General features: G+C 39.6%; 1 protein-coding gene across 1 annotated transcript; it reads left to right on the top strand.

Annotated features, from left to right (window-relative positions):
• The first annotated feature begins 4,734 nt into the window (after nt 1–4,734).
• Nucleotides 4,735–12,182, top strand: rbm7 (RNA binding motif protein 7). Its single transcript, XM_071515851.1, has 5 exons — nt 4,735–4,933; nt 5,233–5,395; nt 8,730–8,805; nt 9,698–9,791; nt 11,145–12,182. The coding sequence occupies exons 1-5, from the start codon at nt 4,841–4,843 to the stop codon at nt 11,511–11,513; spliced, it is 795 nt and encodes a 264-aa protein (XP_071371952.1). The 5' UTR covers nt 4,735–4,840; the 3' UTR covers nt 11,514–12,182.
• The last annotated feature ends 978 nt before the right edge of the window (nt 12,183–13,160 follow it).

The following is a 13,160-nucleotide window of genomic DNA, read 5'->3' as shown; positions in this document are numbered from 1 at the left end:
CGTTTTGTCATGTTTTTTCATTTTAATCGAAACAATGTGGCCGAGCCTCATGTACAGGCATCCAAGATCCCGGTCATACAAACAGAAGGGACGCACCAATGTTATTCATGGTCAGTGTAAGATATGACTTCTCGAGCTGAAGTGCACACCACTATTTCATCTTTATCTCTAATATACTAAAGTGTTTCTGTAATCATTATAAATTAGCAAACTGGCTTTCTGCCTGTGTACTACTAGGTTCCCAACCAGGCACAACAGGCATAACAGTGTCCTGCTTGCTAATTTGTTTGATTATAAAGAGTCAAGTCAGGCAGTGCTGTGAGTGTTTACATTAATCTTGAACAGTGGATGCACATGCTGTGCAATGTAAAGCAATGGGCATTCAAAGATTTTTCGAAAAAAAGCTTGAAAAGAAATCTCTTTCATTAACATATGCAGTCATGTGAACCACTGATCAATTAGCCATCTATTTTAGTCAAAGACAGTAGATGTGTAACTTTGTGAGAGCTGTGCAAAGATTATGTGAATCTTTTTATTAGTGTTCCACAATGCACTTCTTCACATTGCACCACCTTGCTGAATTTTAACCCAGGATGTTTCAGTAAACTCTATGTCACACTTACTGAGTCCATGATAAACGAGACATTGAATGTTGTCATACATGCTCGTACAATGGCAGGGGGTTTACAGTAGTATCCAGATAGTCCCATCTTCCTGATAGTCCAAACATTACCATGTATATAAAAATGTGAATGATTTCTTTGGAGAACCTTTTTTTACCTTCAAAAACTTTGTCAGCAAAAATTGTTCTCCAGAAGAAAAAGAAAAGATCTATGCAGAACTACACCACCTAACAAAAAACCCATTTAGAAGTATTTTTTAATGTAATGAAAGTAGGCTGTCACCAGGGGAAACATCAAAAGAGCATATGCCTATGGCAATCAGATCTAATTCCATTCTCGTCCAAATAAAGAGAAATCTTTAAATTCAGCATCTCTATTCTTCCACAATGCATAGCAACCATCTCTCCTCACCACAGAGATGCAGCACCGCTCTGAAATACCAGAATCATTGGATCAATGCTGCCACCTACTGCTACTTTAGAGGCTCTTCAGGAGGAAAAATCACATTGTGGCTCAGTATGTTTTTGGATATAGCCTAATGAAGGGATAAGCAACCATATGCCATAGAGAGTCTGCAGGTTTTCATTCCAACCAAACCTCTAAAGCAGGTGACTTCACTGAGTAGCACACCTTCAACCAGAGTGGAATAAGTGATCAGTGAAATCTCCTGCTGTAGTCTTTGGTTGGAATGAAAACCTACAACTATGCAACTATTACATTTTTTTCAAGACAATGCTGCTCAAAATTTCAGAATTTCGGATATATTCCTAAAAACATAAAAACCTCTTGCACACCTACACCTTAGTGACAGGTACGTAGGAAAATAACCATGTACATTAAATGAACAAGACTTCCCGCAAACTGGCTCCTCACTTGTACTCACTATATTCAAATGACATTTCAGTCATTAGATCTTCATCACCAAAACGTTGTTTGAAAAGTACAAGAGTACAAGTGATGAGACAGATATAGTCGTAAAGCAGAAATACAGGGGATTGTATTGTCTTCAGTCAGTTTCTGTGGGCAGTAAAGTGGGTTTTACGCTCTGTCTCACTCACAGACTCAGCAAGTCTGCCTGTTTTGTCTTCCAATTCCCCCCATTTTACACCTAGTTTCCCCCATTTCCACATTGAATACTTTGTCCTATGGAACAGCACTTTCATAGTACTTCCCTGAATTCCATCCAATGGTTATAAAAAGGGAGGAGGAAATACATCAGGGAGATGTATGGGCTAATGGCAATGCAGAGACCAAAAATAGATCCAAGGGCTTTAGTCATCAAAAAGCACTGCACAGGTGTGGTTTTATGGTTTAGGTTTTTTTTTTTTACTGCTTCCATTGCAACCTTGCAGCATTTTAAATCATAAGCATTTAGTGGGAAAACGCCAATATATCCAATACGTCAAGTGTTAACAATCCTGCACGACATGCACAGTTCCCACAAGAAATGATGAGAGCCAAGATTTTAGTGTCAAGTTGTGGAGTTCATTGGCACAGGACAATTATAAATGACGAAAATATCGTCTTGCGTGGAATAAATCATACAGATTGCAAGGTTTAAGATTCATACAGATTCTGCTAGACTGGCTAACATAGACCATGCAGTCCGGCTGGATCTTGTATAAATTATACAGCAAGAAGAGTAAAAGAAGGACTGTCTTCAAATTGTCATTGATGTGCAGTCCCTATCTCCCCCGCTTGAGCTTTACCCCAGGCCAAAATCTGTGAGGTTGTTCCCCAGGCATGGAGGAGGAAATCATTACACTTTAAATCGACCTAATTAATATAGAGGACAGAGTCCAAGGCCCATCTGATTAGGGTGGAAGTCGAGCCTCTCACACCGCTCACTTGACCTCTACACTCGATGATGTCGCCATCACCAGGAGCACTTGGTTCCAGGCGCTTGAGTCACTGACCCAAATGCATTGAGCCACAGGGTTTTAAAGAGAAAAACCTTTTCAGTATGCAACAGCCAGGCAGTCAAAGGAAGGGTATGAGACAATAGAACAGAATAGAATAGAATAGAATAGAATAACTTTATTGTACACATAAGGTGGAAAATTGCATTTGGCCTCACCAAAGATAGACAACAGTGCACACTGCCCAAAGAAAACCACCATATAGAGAAGTGCAAATGTGGTGTGTGCAGAGAGCTGTACATCTATCGTACGCAAAAAATGAGTGATCCTATATGAGAATTTGGGATCCACTGGCAAATTCTAAAACTGTAGCTTTTCAATTCAAGTGGGCCTGTACAGCTTATTGGCATGGCCTTTAGTAAGATATAGCCTATTAATGTTTGAAAGACACACTCTCTCACTTGAACAAGCACGCACACTCACAAGCATGCACGTGCGCAAACACACTCAAACTGTTAACAAATCATTGAATACCTTCTCTCTCACTACTGAATTAGGATGAGCAAACCCACACGTTTGAGTAGTCAACTTTGTTGCTTCTAACACTTAATTTTTTGTCTGAATATTGATGAAACATGAAAGTAGAGATTTAAAAAAAAATGTTATGATTCTGGTCTTTTTGGACCATTTGTAGAAATCTTTTCAATCTGCAATGGAGAGGAACAAAAACATGTTCTGCTCATCCCATATGGCATCACTGCTACCCTTACATTTCTAAAGATCCTACTTTCATTGATGATAAAATAAGAGGCCACTGGAATATACTGTATAAGACAATGAAAAAACAATGAAAAGTCATAGCAGTTCTATGGTTTGATTCCATTTTTGAATGAGGAGGAGTCAGAAGAAAAAAGTCAGAACCATTAGCAAGCCTTAATGTCTCTGATCTCTGAGTACTCGCTTGCTTCACCTGCTGAGAGCCTTAACGAAACTGATTTTCCTGTGAAACGATTCTCAAGTTTCATTTATGGAGATCAAACGGTCTCATAAGGAGATACAGAACACAAATAAATGCAGAGTGATTTCTATCTGCAATCACCATCCATCTGAAAACTTGTCTTGTAATTATGTAAAAACATTTGTGAATAAACACTTTCATTCATTGTCTTTACCTGCTTATAGGCTGCCTATTCAGGGTCATGGGAGGGCTGGAGCCTATCCCAGCATGCATTGGGCTGAAGGCAGATTAAACACCCTGGACAGTTCGCCAGTCCATCACAAGGTTAATACATAGACAGACAATTTAGAGTCACCAATCCACCTGACTTGCATGTCTTTAGACTTTGGGAAGAAAACCACATGAACACGCATGCGGAACATGCAAACTGCCCACATAAAGGGCCAGGAATCAAACCCCAGACCTTCTTGCTGTGAGGTGACAGTGCTAACCACTGAGTCACCATGCGGCCACATAAATACTTTCAATTATCATTAATAGCCTATATCATGTTTTAATATTTTCACACAAACATATCCAGTTGAATGGCTTAACCATATTCACAGTCCTTAAACATATTTGTGAATTGGCAAGTTTGCTTTGTTATTTAAATATTTCTGTGAATCTCATCTGTTTGTGTTGCATTACACTTGCCAGAATATTTCTTAGAGTTGCATTTTTGGATTCAGATATATTTATGAATCTCCATCTATTTATGTTGATAGTGGATACTTTTGATACTTTTTGTTCTGGACCAAGAACAAGACTTCCGTTTTTGCCGTTCAGATTTCAAAATAAAAGCCTGAAAGTTTGTTCAGTCCAGTTTAGCATGTGTTCAGTATGGCTACTGCTCAGTATAATGTATGCAGTCTTTATAGTTAGTAAAAAATATTCGGATTTTTTTTTAACATTAGCCTATTATGACATCATGCTATACACGTTTAAACGTCGGCGCTTTTATTTTGAAAGCTGAACGCCAAAACCGGAAGTCGTCTGATATTCTGGCGAGTGTAATGCAAAAGTATTCACACAAATAGATGAGATTCACATATTAAAATAACAAATGCAAACTCGACAATTCACAAATTAGTTTAAGGACGGCGAAGATGGTTACGCCATGTAATTTACCGGTTTTACTGGTCAATCTGCAGCAGTGCCCTTCCTTTACAGGCTGATAGGTAGGTATTCCAACTTCTCACATCTTTTGTGTCGTAACAAAGTCTATGGCCATTACGACTGAAACTACATTATGACGGCAGGAAACTACTCTACGGTAGCGCTAGGCCTTCCGTATATATTTCGCAGAGCTCGTTACGCGTGTAGTTTGCTTTGCTTGGAGTGCCAGTGTTGTTAAAGATACAATGGGAATAGAAGATGAAACAGATCGGACGCTCTTCATTAGAAATTTAGATCAAAGAGTGACGGAGGAGCTTTTGTTCGAACTGTTTTTACAGGTGCAGTAAACACTAGCAAGGCTACCTTCGTATACATAACATTAGCTTCTCCAAGCTTGCCAGAGTTGATATTGGCTAAAATGACCCATAGATGTAAAATAATTTAACAAATATGCTCATTTACCAACAAAGGGTGGCTGCACCGTAACTTACACTGCTAGTTGTGCAAAAGCTGTGGACAGATTCGGGCGAAAATGACACCAGTCAGTCAGCAGCCATTCAGATTAGCTAACGTTAGCCGATGCTAGCTTGCTGTCATACTGCTCTTGTTTACAATCTTACTTTGATGTTTCTTGCAGGCAGGACCTCTCCTCAGAACGAAAATTCCAAAGGACACGGATGGGAAACAGAAAACTTTTGGCTTTGCCATTTACAAACATGAAGTGTCCGTGCCATATGCCATGCAACTATTGAATGGGACGTCGCTGTTTGGGAGATCTATCCATGTTCAGTTCAGATCAGGTGAGTGAACCTTTTTAACCGGGTGAACCCTTTTGGCGCATTCATTTATTATCGTCCATAAACAATTTAAGGTACACTGGAGATCCAAATTGAAATGCCGTCGAGTTACACTGGTAGGCAACGGTTTAAAGTCAAAGACCACTGTCTTCACATAAGTAGGTAGGTATGGGTGAAAAATATAAATGTATGAAAGATGGTTAGGTAGTTTGGTAGAAAGTTGGATAGGCAAGTGATAGCTTAAACTACCTCAAGATATGGCTGCAATTTATTTACACATAGCTGCATCTTGAGTACAAACGGGACCGTCCGATGACTTGGACGAAGTCTTGACCGCATACTGTGTGCCAAGAAGCGGCTGGTCAGAAACTGATAATTCTGATTCTGATAAGATGGCGGCCATCTTATCAGAATCAGAATTATCAGAAGTAGATATACACGGATATGTGAAAAGTAGACCCTCAAAAGTCTGATTTTGTTGTTAAAATCAGCTCCTATGTAATAGAAACGGACCAGTCCACGTCAGAGTCCACCATTTTTACCATATTGCACATGAGCCTTGTGCCAAAAATTGTCCCAGCTTAGAATGTTTTTCCCCTTGCAGCATCTTCCCTTGATTTCACACCAGGGTAGAAAACAATGAAATCATTTAAATTTTGGGGATTGTTTTCCTATCACTAGCTTTTCAAACTTTAAACCACATTTTAAAAACATTTAGTCGTAGCCTACTCAAAGTAACAGCTGCCTCATAATGAATGGAGATCAGGCGTGTTTGTGATCTTATTTCAAACCACAAGTGTCTGTTGAGTCTACAGGATGATGTCAGCCTATGCATTACTCTACTTGTCATACAAAGAACATTTCACCATTTCCTTATGCAGCGACAAAACAACAACACACACTGAGGACAAAACAAGGACACACCGCCAAGAAAAAGACAGTTTATAGGGGATACAAATTTTGGTACAACACCATTCTACGCAGTCCTGTGATGTGTGCCACTGCTGCCTCTAGCATGTGCAGATAAAATTTCAAAATAAGGCCTACATAGTTAAAGGAATAGTTCACCCAAAAAAAAAAAAAAAAGCTTGCCAGCATGACTCTGTAGCAGCCTTCTCCAAAACAACTGAAGTCTTTAAGGACTGATCTTTACAGTTCCAAAAATCACAAAAAATAACCATAAAATTACTTCATGCAGTTCATGCAGCATAATCAAAGTCTTCTGACACGCTCTGTGAGTGGGGAAAAAAAACAAAATTTTATACGTTACTTAATGCAAATGGAGTCTTTCTCCATTGTATTTAGCTTCCGCATTACCAAACCTCACGAGATGGAGGTCACACACTGTGGCACGCACAAACCTTGCACGGCCACGGTGGCCTCGCAGATGCATCAGAAACCTTCTTTATTGTATTGCACCTCTGATTATCCATGACATGAACCACTGGAATCTCGTGGATGCCTCTCAGCAGCTGGCTGTCACACTGAGGTACTTAGTAATTGGGATCAATCAATAGGCTTTTGCAGCTAGTTACAAGTTGGGCACTATGGCGATTGTTGTATCTGTTTACACCCGAAATTACTTCTTCTTTGTTTATAATTGGGAATTTATCAGTATTTGCATTTAGCGCCTCTCCCTGAAATGCAAAATGCATGACATTGCAACATGCATTAGTGTTGTGTTATAAAATTTGGAGTACGCACTTTACTATGTGAGAAATGCCACCAATGTTGCCCTTTGCATTGTTGCGCATGTTGCTTGCATAGAATGTGTAATGGGTCTCAGAGCGGACCGACCATGCAAGTGCTAACATACTAAGCCACAATGCTGTATCATACAATGCTATTTGATGGCTTTGTTTACTCTGTGTAGCACTCAGACCTGCCAGCTGAACTTGTGTGCGCCTTTTTCCACATATCCGTTTTGTGCATACTCCCAGAGTAAGACATCATGTCAGAACTGTTTCTGTCCAGATGTTTTTTGCCACATGGTATGTGATCAAGCTGTCCTCCAAGGTTTGGCATGGGCTGCATTCAGACTCGAGATGCAAGTAAATGCATATGAATTGCAGCGGCATCTTGAAGCTATTCAGCTACATATTTTCAGTTCAGTTGTCACAATAGCAACAAACCTGGGATACAACAAACAACATAAAATGCTATAATCAAAGCTAATGAAGGGTAGCTAATATAGATTAGTTTTGAAATATGTTTTCCTGTGTCCTAAGATGGTTCATATTGTTTTAGTGATCTTTTACTAATAGTGAGTTTGTCCCACCCTGTAATCTTTGCTGCTACACGCTTGTATAGTTGCGTACTAGATACAATTGAAAAGATTGTAAAAAAATAATGGCAGTACTGAAGGGTTTTGGCTTGGAGCTGGTGGCACTTCTGTAATGGGAAGTACAACTGGATATAAAAGTTTAGGGCTGGTTGCACACAAGGACAGCAAGGGGCACAAAATTGCTTAAGTCAGTTACAGTCAATGCTTTTATGCAAGAGGTCCAGGGATTTTATACAGTCCTGATCTTATAACAGTTGTTGATTTAAAACAAAATTCTGGCCATGGTTTGGAGTGGTATCACTGAACATTAACTAAACAAGCTTCACAATCTCTGTAAAGTAGGATCAGGCAAACAGTCCATTGTGTTTTATTGAATGGTGAGTGAGATGAGCGCAGCACTGTAGAGCATAGGAACATTTGTTGAACAGTGTGCACTTAATACAGAGTAGTATTACTAATATTAATAATAGGTATACCAGAGTCATTATTGAATAGCTGCAACTTTGTGTGATTTCTTAATGGATTGCAGAAAGGCCATGTCACCAAAACATGCACATAGAATAAGGATTGAGGTGTCTACCTTGACTTCTCCCAGTCCAAGCCTCCATGCAGCAGCAAAGCACCTCATTCAAACTGAGACTGCTCCCATGAATAGCACCAGAAGGCAATTTTTTATTTTGAACACAATCAGCACAATCAGTGGTGATCAGAGCGCACATTACTATTTACATTTTTTTTATATTTGTCTATAAAAGTGCTAATCATCCCTATTTAATAAATCAGTTGACCTCTAGTTTAAACAGAGTCCACAAAGTCTGTCTCCCATTCATTGTTGAAGGACAGCTCCAGGTTGTACATCCTGTCAACATTACAGTTTAGAGTCTTGGATTTTATTTTATTTTTTTACTTTTGGCACAGAGTTACTGAAGTTGCTAAATACTGACTGTACTGTTTGCTAGTCTGCCTTAAGAATAACCGTTAACGCCTAGTTGAATTACTTTCCCCTTCACCATTAAACAAGACCCTCTTTCTGCTGCCTTTGCCTCATCGCAGGAAGCAGCCATAACAGCAGCCCAGGGAACTCGCAGAATTCAAGTCCTGCAAACACTCCCAATCCACATGGCCAGAGGTAAGAATGTGGCACGAGTTTAGTTTTTCTTGTAGCTCAATAAAGGCAAATCTGCATTTAATTTGGGTTTATAAATCTCTTCAAGGTGCGTTTCACTTTAGCACAACATTTTCATTTTAAGTATGCTTAACCTTGTAGGTTTGGGGGATTAAATGATTACATCAGGGATCAGTGATGGGTGGAAATTCCATTGCCAATTTTTTGCAATTTGAAATTACCTTGGTGTTTGGTAATTTAAAATGTAGCCTCGTGCTAGGCACTCTTTGGGGAAGCACATGCAGGGAATAAAGTTATGCTCAAGTTGATTTTTAAAATGTATTTACAGCAGAACACACCTAATATGTCACAAAACCTTCCTCAACGTGTGCTGGTACCCCGTTTGAGTGTCTTGTGCTACTGGAATGCACCGTGAGCTGATAACTTGTTGATCAGTTTTTTTTCCTTGACAGTGAGGACTTCTAGGCCTACTATATTGTCAAATGTAAAAATACCTCTTACGTATTTAAAAGCTACATCCCCTTCTAAAGATTATATCCTTTTGTCATACAATGATCCTATAAAATATTAGCACTAACTTCCCTTTCCATGAAGTAGACTAGGTGAAATCAATTGAAAGCTGTTGTTCCTTTTCGATTTCACCAGGTAAATCTGCTTCATTCACAAAAGGCAGGTGTAGATAAAAGGTCGGACATCAATTAGAGAAAGGATTTAAAATGTTGAGACAAATCAAACATGGATTGCAAAAGTAGGTGCTGTATGTCAAGTGCCCCTAACATTTTGTCGACTCTGTGTATGTGGAAATTAGTCTGTTGGCAGGGTGGGTAACATTTTGTTTTTGGCTTTTTATGACAAGGAATTAATTGACAATGTTTTCTTTTCCTCTTGTGTGGAGGACACAAGTCCAGTTGAATTCCCCACCGTATACTCCTCCTCCTCAAATGCAGAGGTCCTTCTCATCTCTTGATAATCTGCAAAAACATGTCATGGTAACTTTCTTCTCCTTTCTTATTGACACAGAACCTTGCAGGCATGACACAATTTATAGTCTCCATTTAAGATGTGATGTGTAAAGATCTGCACTCTGCCCCCTTTTGGTCAAAAACCTGCATCTGTTTCTCAGTGATGAATCAAGATTCAAGATTTCCTTTATTGTCATTGTACAGGTACAATGACATTGCGCTCGCAGCTCCCTGAGTTTGATGCATAACAAACTAAACAATAATAATTGAAGTAAATTGAATAAAATAAATAATATAAATTAAAAAAATGAGTGCAAAAGCACAGTGTGCATGGTGTGTTGTTCACTTAAGTGTAGTTAAAAAAAAAATAAGTTTGTTTAAAACTTATGAGCAGTTGGGTAAGAATATTGGGCCTCATGCAGTAACATTCTCTTAAATTTCTCTTATATTTTCTCTTAATTTTCTGTTAAAAGAAAAAATAAGAGAAGTCAACTCCAGATGCACCAAACGTTCTTAACCATCCAAATCTGCTCTTACCCGGGTGTGCTGAATGATGAATCCCACTTGATCATAAATTGGAGGCGCGTGGCCGATTTGTTTATTAGCATAGGTAACGCCCCCTAAACACCTTATAAGGGCAGGTGTTGTGCCGTGTGCAAATACTCTGGCACATGGCCAAGAATTGGAGAGGCGCTCTTGGCAATCTGAAACGGCTCAGCAGCCATTCATCCGTCTCATCAGATAGATCTGTGCGATCTCTAAAAACACGTTCTCTGTGTAAGGCCTGGATGGCCAAAGCATCTAAGAGCAGTATGTAAGCCATTCAGAAGCTGAACGCATGCAATATCATCCAAGGGTTTTTATAGTCTTAATTGGGATCAGTGGACCGATAGTATTTCTTTAGCCCACGAATTTAATAATCCAATCATTATAATTACTCTAAAACATATAATAATCTAAATTTGATTATATGATATTCATGCGTTTTTTTTTTATGTTCTTCAAATTTAAAACTTATGTTTCCTTGTGTTGGACAAACAATTTGTGGACTGTGAAAATGAGATGTTTTTTTCTTATCTTGGTAAGAGTGCTCTCGACCACTTGTAAACTTTTCTCTTACCTAAGAGAAGAGCAAAAATAAGAAAAACATTGGTGAATCCCAGAAATCAATGGGTACTAACAAAATAAGAACAAATCGTGGATACGAACAAAAATAAGAGAATTTGTTTGTATATCGCTTCCTGCATGAGGCCCAATGTCCGTACTGCACTGATCATATTGAAGAAATACATTCCTGATTACACTGTGTATAGGAAAAGGAGAAGTAGCAGGATAAAGAACCTTTATGTGCATGTTACCTTTCTTTTCCTACATCCACAGATGAACAATATGATGTGGCAGATGCAGCAGCTTGAGCAGATGAACGGCAGCGTCCCCAGGCTTCTGCAGAGGCAGCAGTTCGGAGGTGGAAGTTCTGGAGGAGGCGGCGGCGGCTCGAGGCAACAGGACAACTCTCCCTATCGGCAGCAGTCGCCCCAGGCCAACAGCGGCGCCGCTCACCACAGCAGAAGCCAGCGCCACGCGGACGAAGCGGGTTCCGGCCGTCACCAACAACACAGCCGGGACAACCACCATCACCACGATGACAGGAGCGGCAACCGTCACCATGACAACAGAGGCGGAAACCGATACCCTGACGATAGAAGTGGCAGCCGTGGCTACCAAGATAATAGATGGAGACGGTATTGAGACACCGTAGGGATTTCTGTAAATTGATTTTACAAATTTGTGGACAGCTTACTAAAGAGGATCATGAATTTTTGTTAACAAAAAAAAAAACACGTGTGTACTCAGGTTGTTTGTATATGATCCTACCAGTTTGAAGATTTACTAACTTATGCCTTAGTGCCATCATTGTTTACTTTTAAGGTGTTTTTAAACTTTGTACACTTCTTTCAAATGTGAGTTTTTCCTCACAAGTGTTGCAAATATATTGGGGGTGGGATGTTTTCATCATGAGAGCAAGAAATATGATCTACTACATAAAAAAAAAAACACTTTTCGCTGGTAGTCACTGTTGAAAGATTAAGAAAAAATCAAATGTATTTAAAAAATTGATTTTGGATAACGACAATTTTTTATAATATGCAAATCGTCGTTAAAATGGTGCTCCCAATATTTTAATCTACTGCAGGTATTTCAGCAAAAAAACAAAGCAATTTTCAGCTAAAGACTCGATTCCACCAGCAGCACTTTTTCTGCAGTAGGACAACACTTTTTTTCTTTGTTTTCTTAGATCAATGAACCTTGCTCTTTCTAGTAATGGAGTATTTTTTTTTTAATTCTGCAATTGTAAGACAAACTGGTTACATGTTTTAAAATGGACATTTTGATTATTATAAAGCTCCTTTCATTTGATTATTGTATTGTCTTTTCATCTTTTGGTATATTTTGTGAACATTTGGCCATATTATAAAACAAATGCCTATCTGGGCCTAGCAGACTGCTTTCTGGCTATGGCACACCAGTATGCTATTTACATCTTATTCTGTAGGCTATGTGCAACCAACTAAGTGAGCTATTGTACTTTGATGCTACAGAACATACCGTTAGGCGCGCGCACATGCCTCATCTGCACCTATAAATGGCCCACGTGTAACTAATATGCTTGTGCAGTGGGTTATGAAGTAATCTGCAGGTGGCGCCACACACATCCTTTTATTGAATCAATTAAGATGTTAAATATAACTGGGCCACATGATCAGCTCCTACATCTGACCTTTCTATTTAGGATGCTTTCAAGTGTTTACATGGGTTTGTCACAGGGGTTTACAGTTTGGCCCGCTCTGCTCTGTTAATTGCATGCAGTGAACGGACATGTTGGGATCGTTCTTGTATTTCTTTCTCGCGCACCAGAACGGATCATAGGCAGTGTCTTGTTTTCCAAGATGACTTTATCGAAAGGTTCATCACGTCAGCTTGAGACTGGCACACGTTTGGTTGCCTTACAGATATGTTTTTAAAAGTAGCCTATTGTTCCGTCCCAAAGTTGGTACCACTTTGGAGCCTGACATCTCATGTTACAGTCAGCGTCTTTGCTCCGATGCCCCGGTGCCGCCCGTATTGAGGGCTTGCTTACAACAAAGTGACTGATCAAATCCCTTAATGTCCTCGTTGAGGTCATAATCTACCCTTCCGAAAGTGCTTAGGCCTCTAACAGCGGCTCCCGCGGTGTATCGACAAGTATATCCCCCAATAAAGCTCCCGGGGTCCAAAAGTGGAGGTGCATTTGCACCCTCTCCACTAAGCTCTTTGTCTTGCCTGTAATATGCCTAGTGTCAGATTCCGCCCTGATGCTCCCGAGTCGCCCTAATGAAGAGTATCCTCTGTTCTGTG

The sequence above is a fragment of the Centroberyx affinis genome, unplaced genomic scaffold (genome assembly GCF_046629955.1).
Source record: "Centroberyx affinis isolate AG114_WGS23_722 - 3 ecotype Tasmania unplaced genomic scaffold, CSIRO-AGI_Caff_v1 ptg000032l_1, whole genome shotgun sequence".
Lineage (NCBI taxonomy): Eukaryota > Metazoa > Chordata > Actinopteri > Beryciformes > Berycidae > Centroberyx > Centroberyx affinis.
This window is presented reverse-complemented; position numbering and strand designations above follow the sequence as displayed.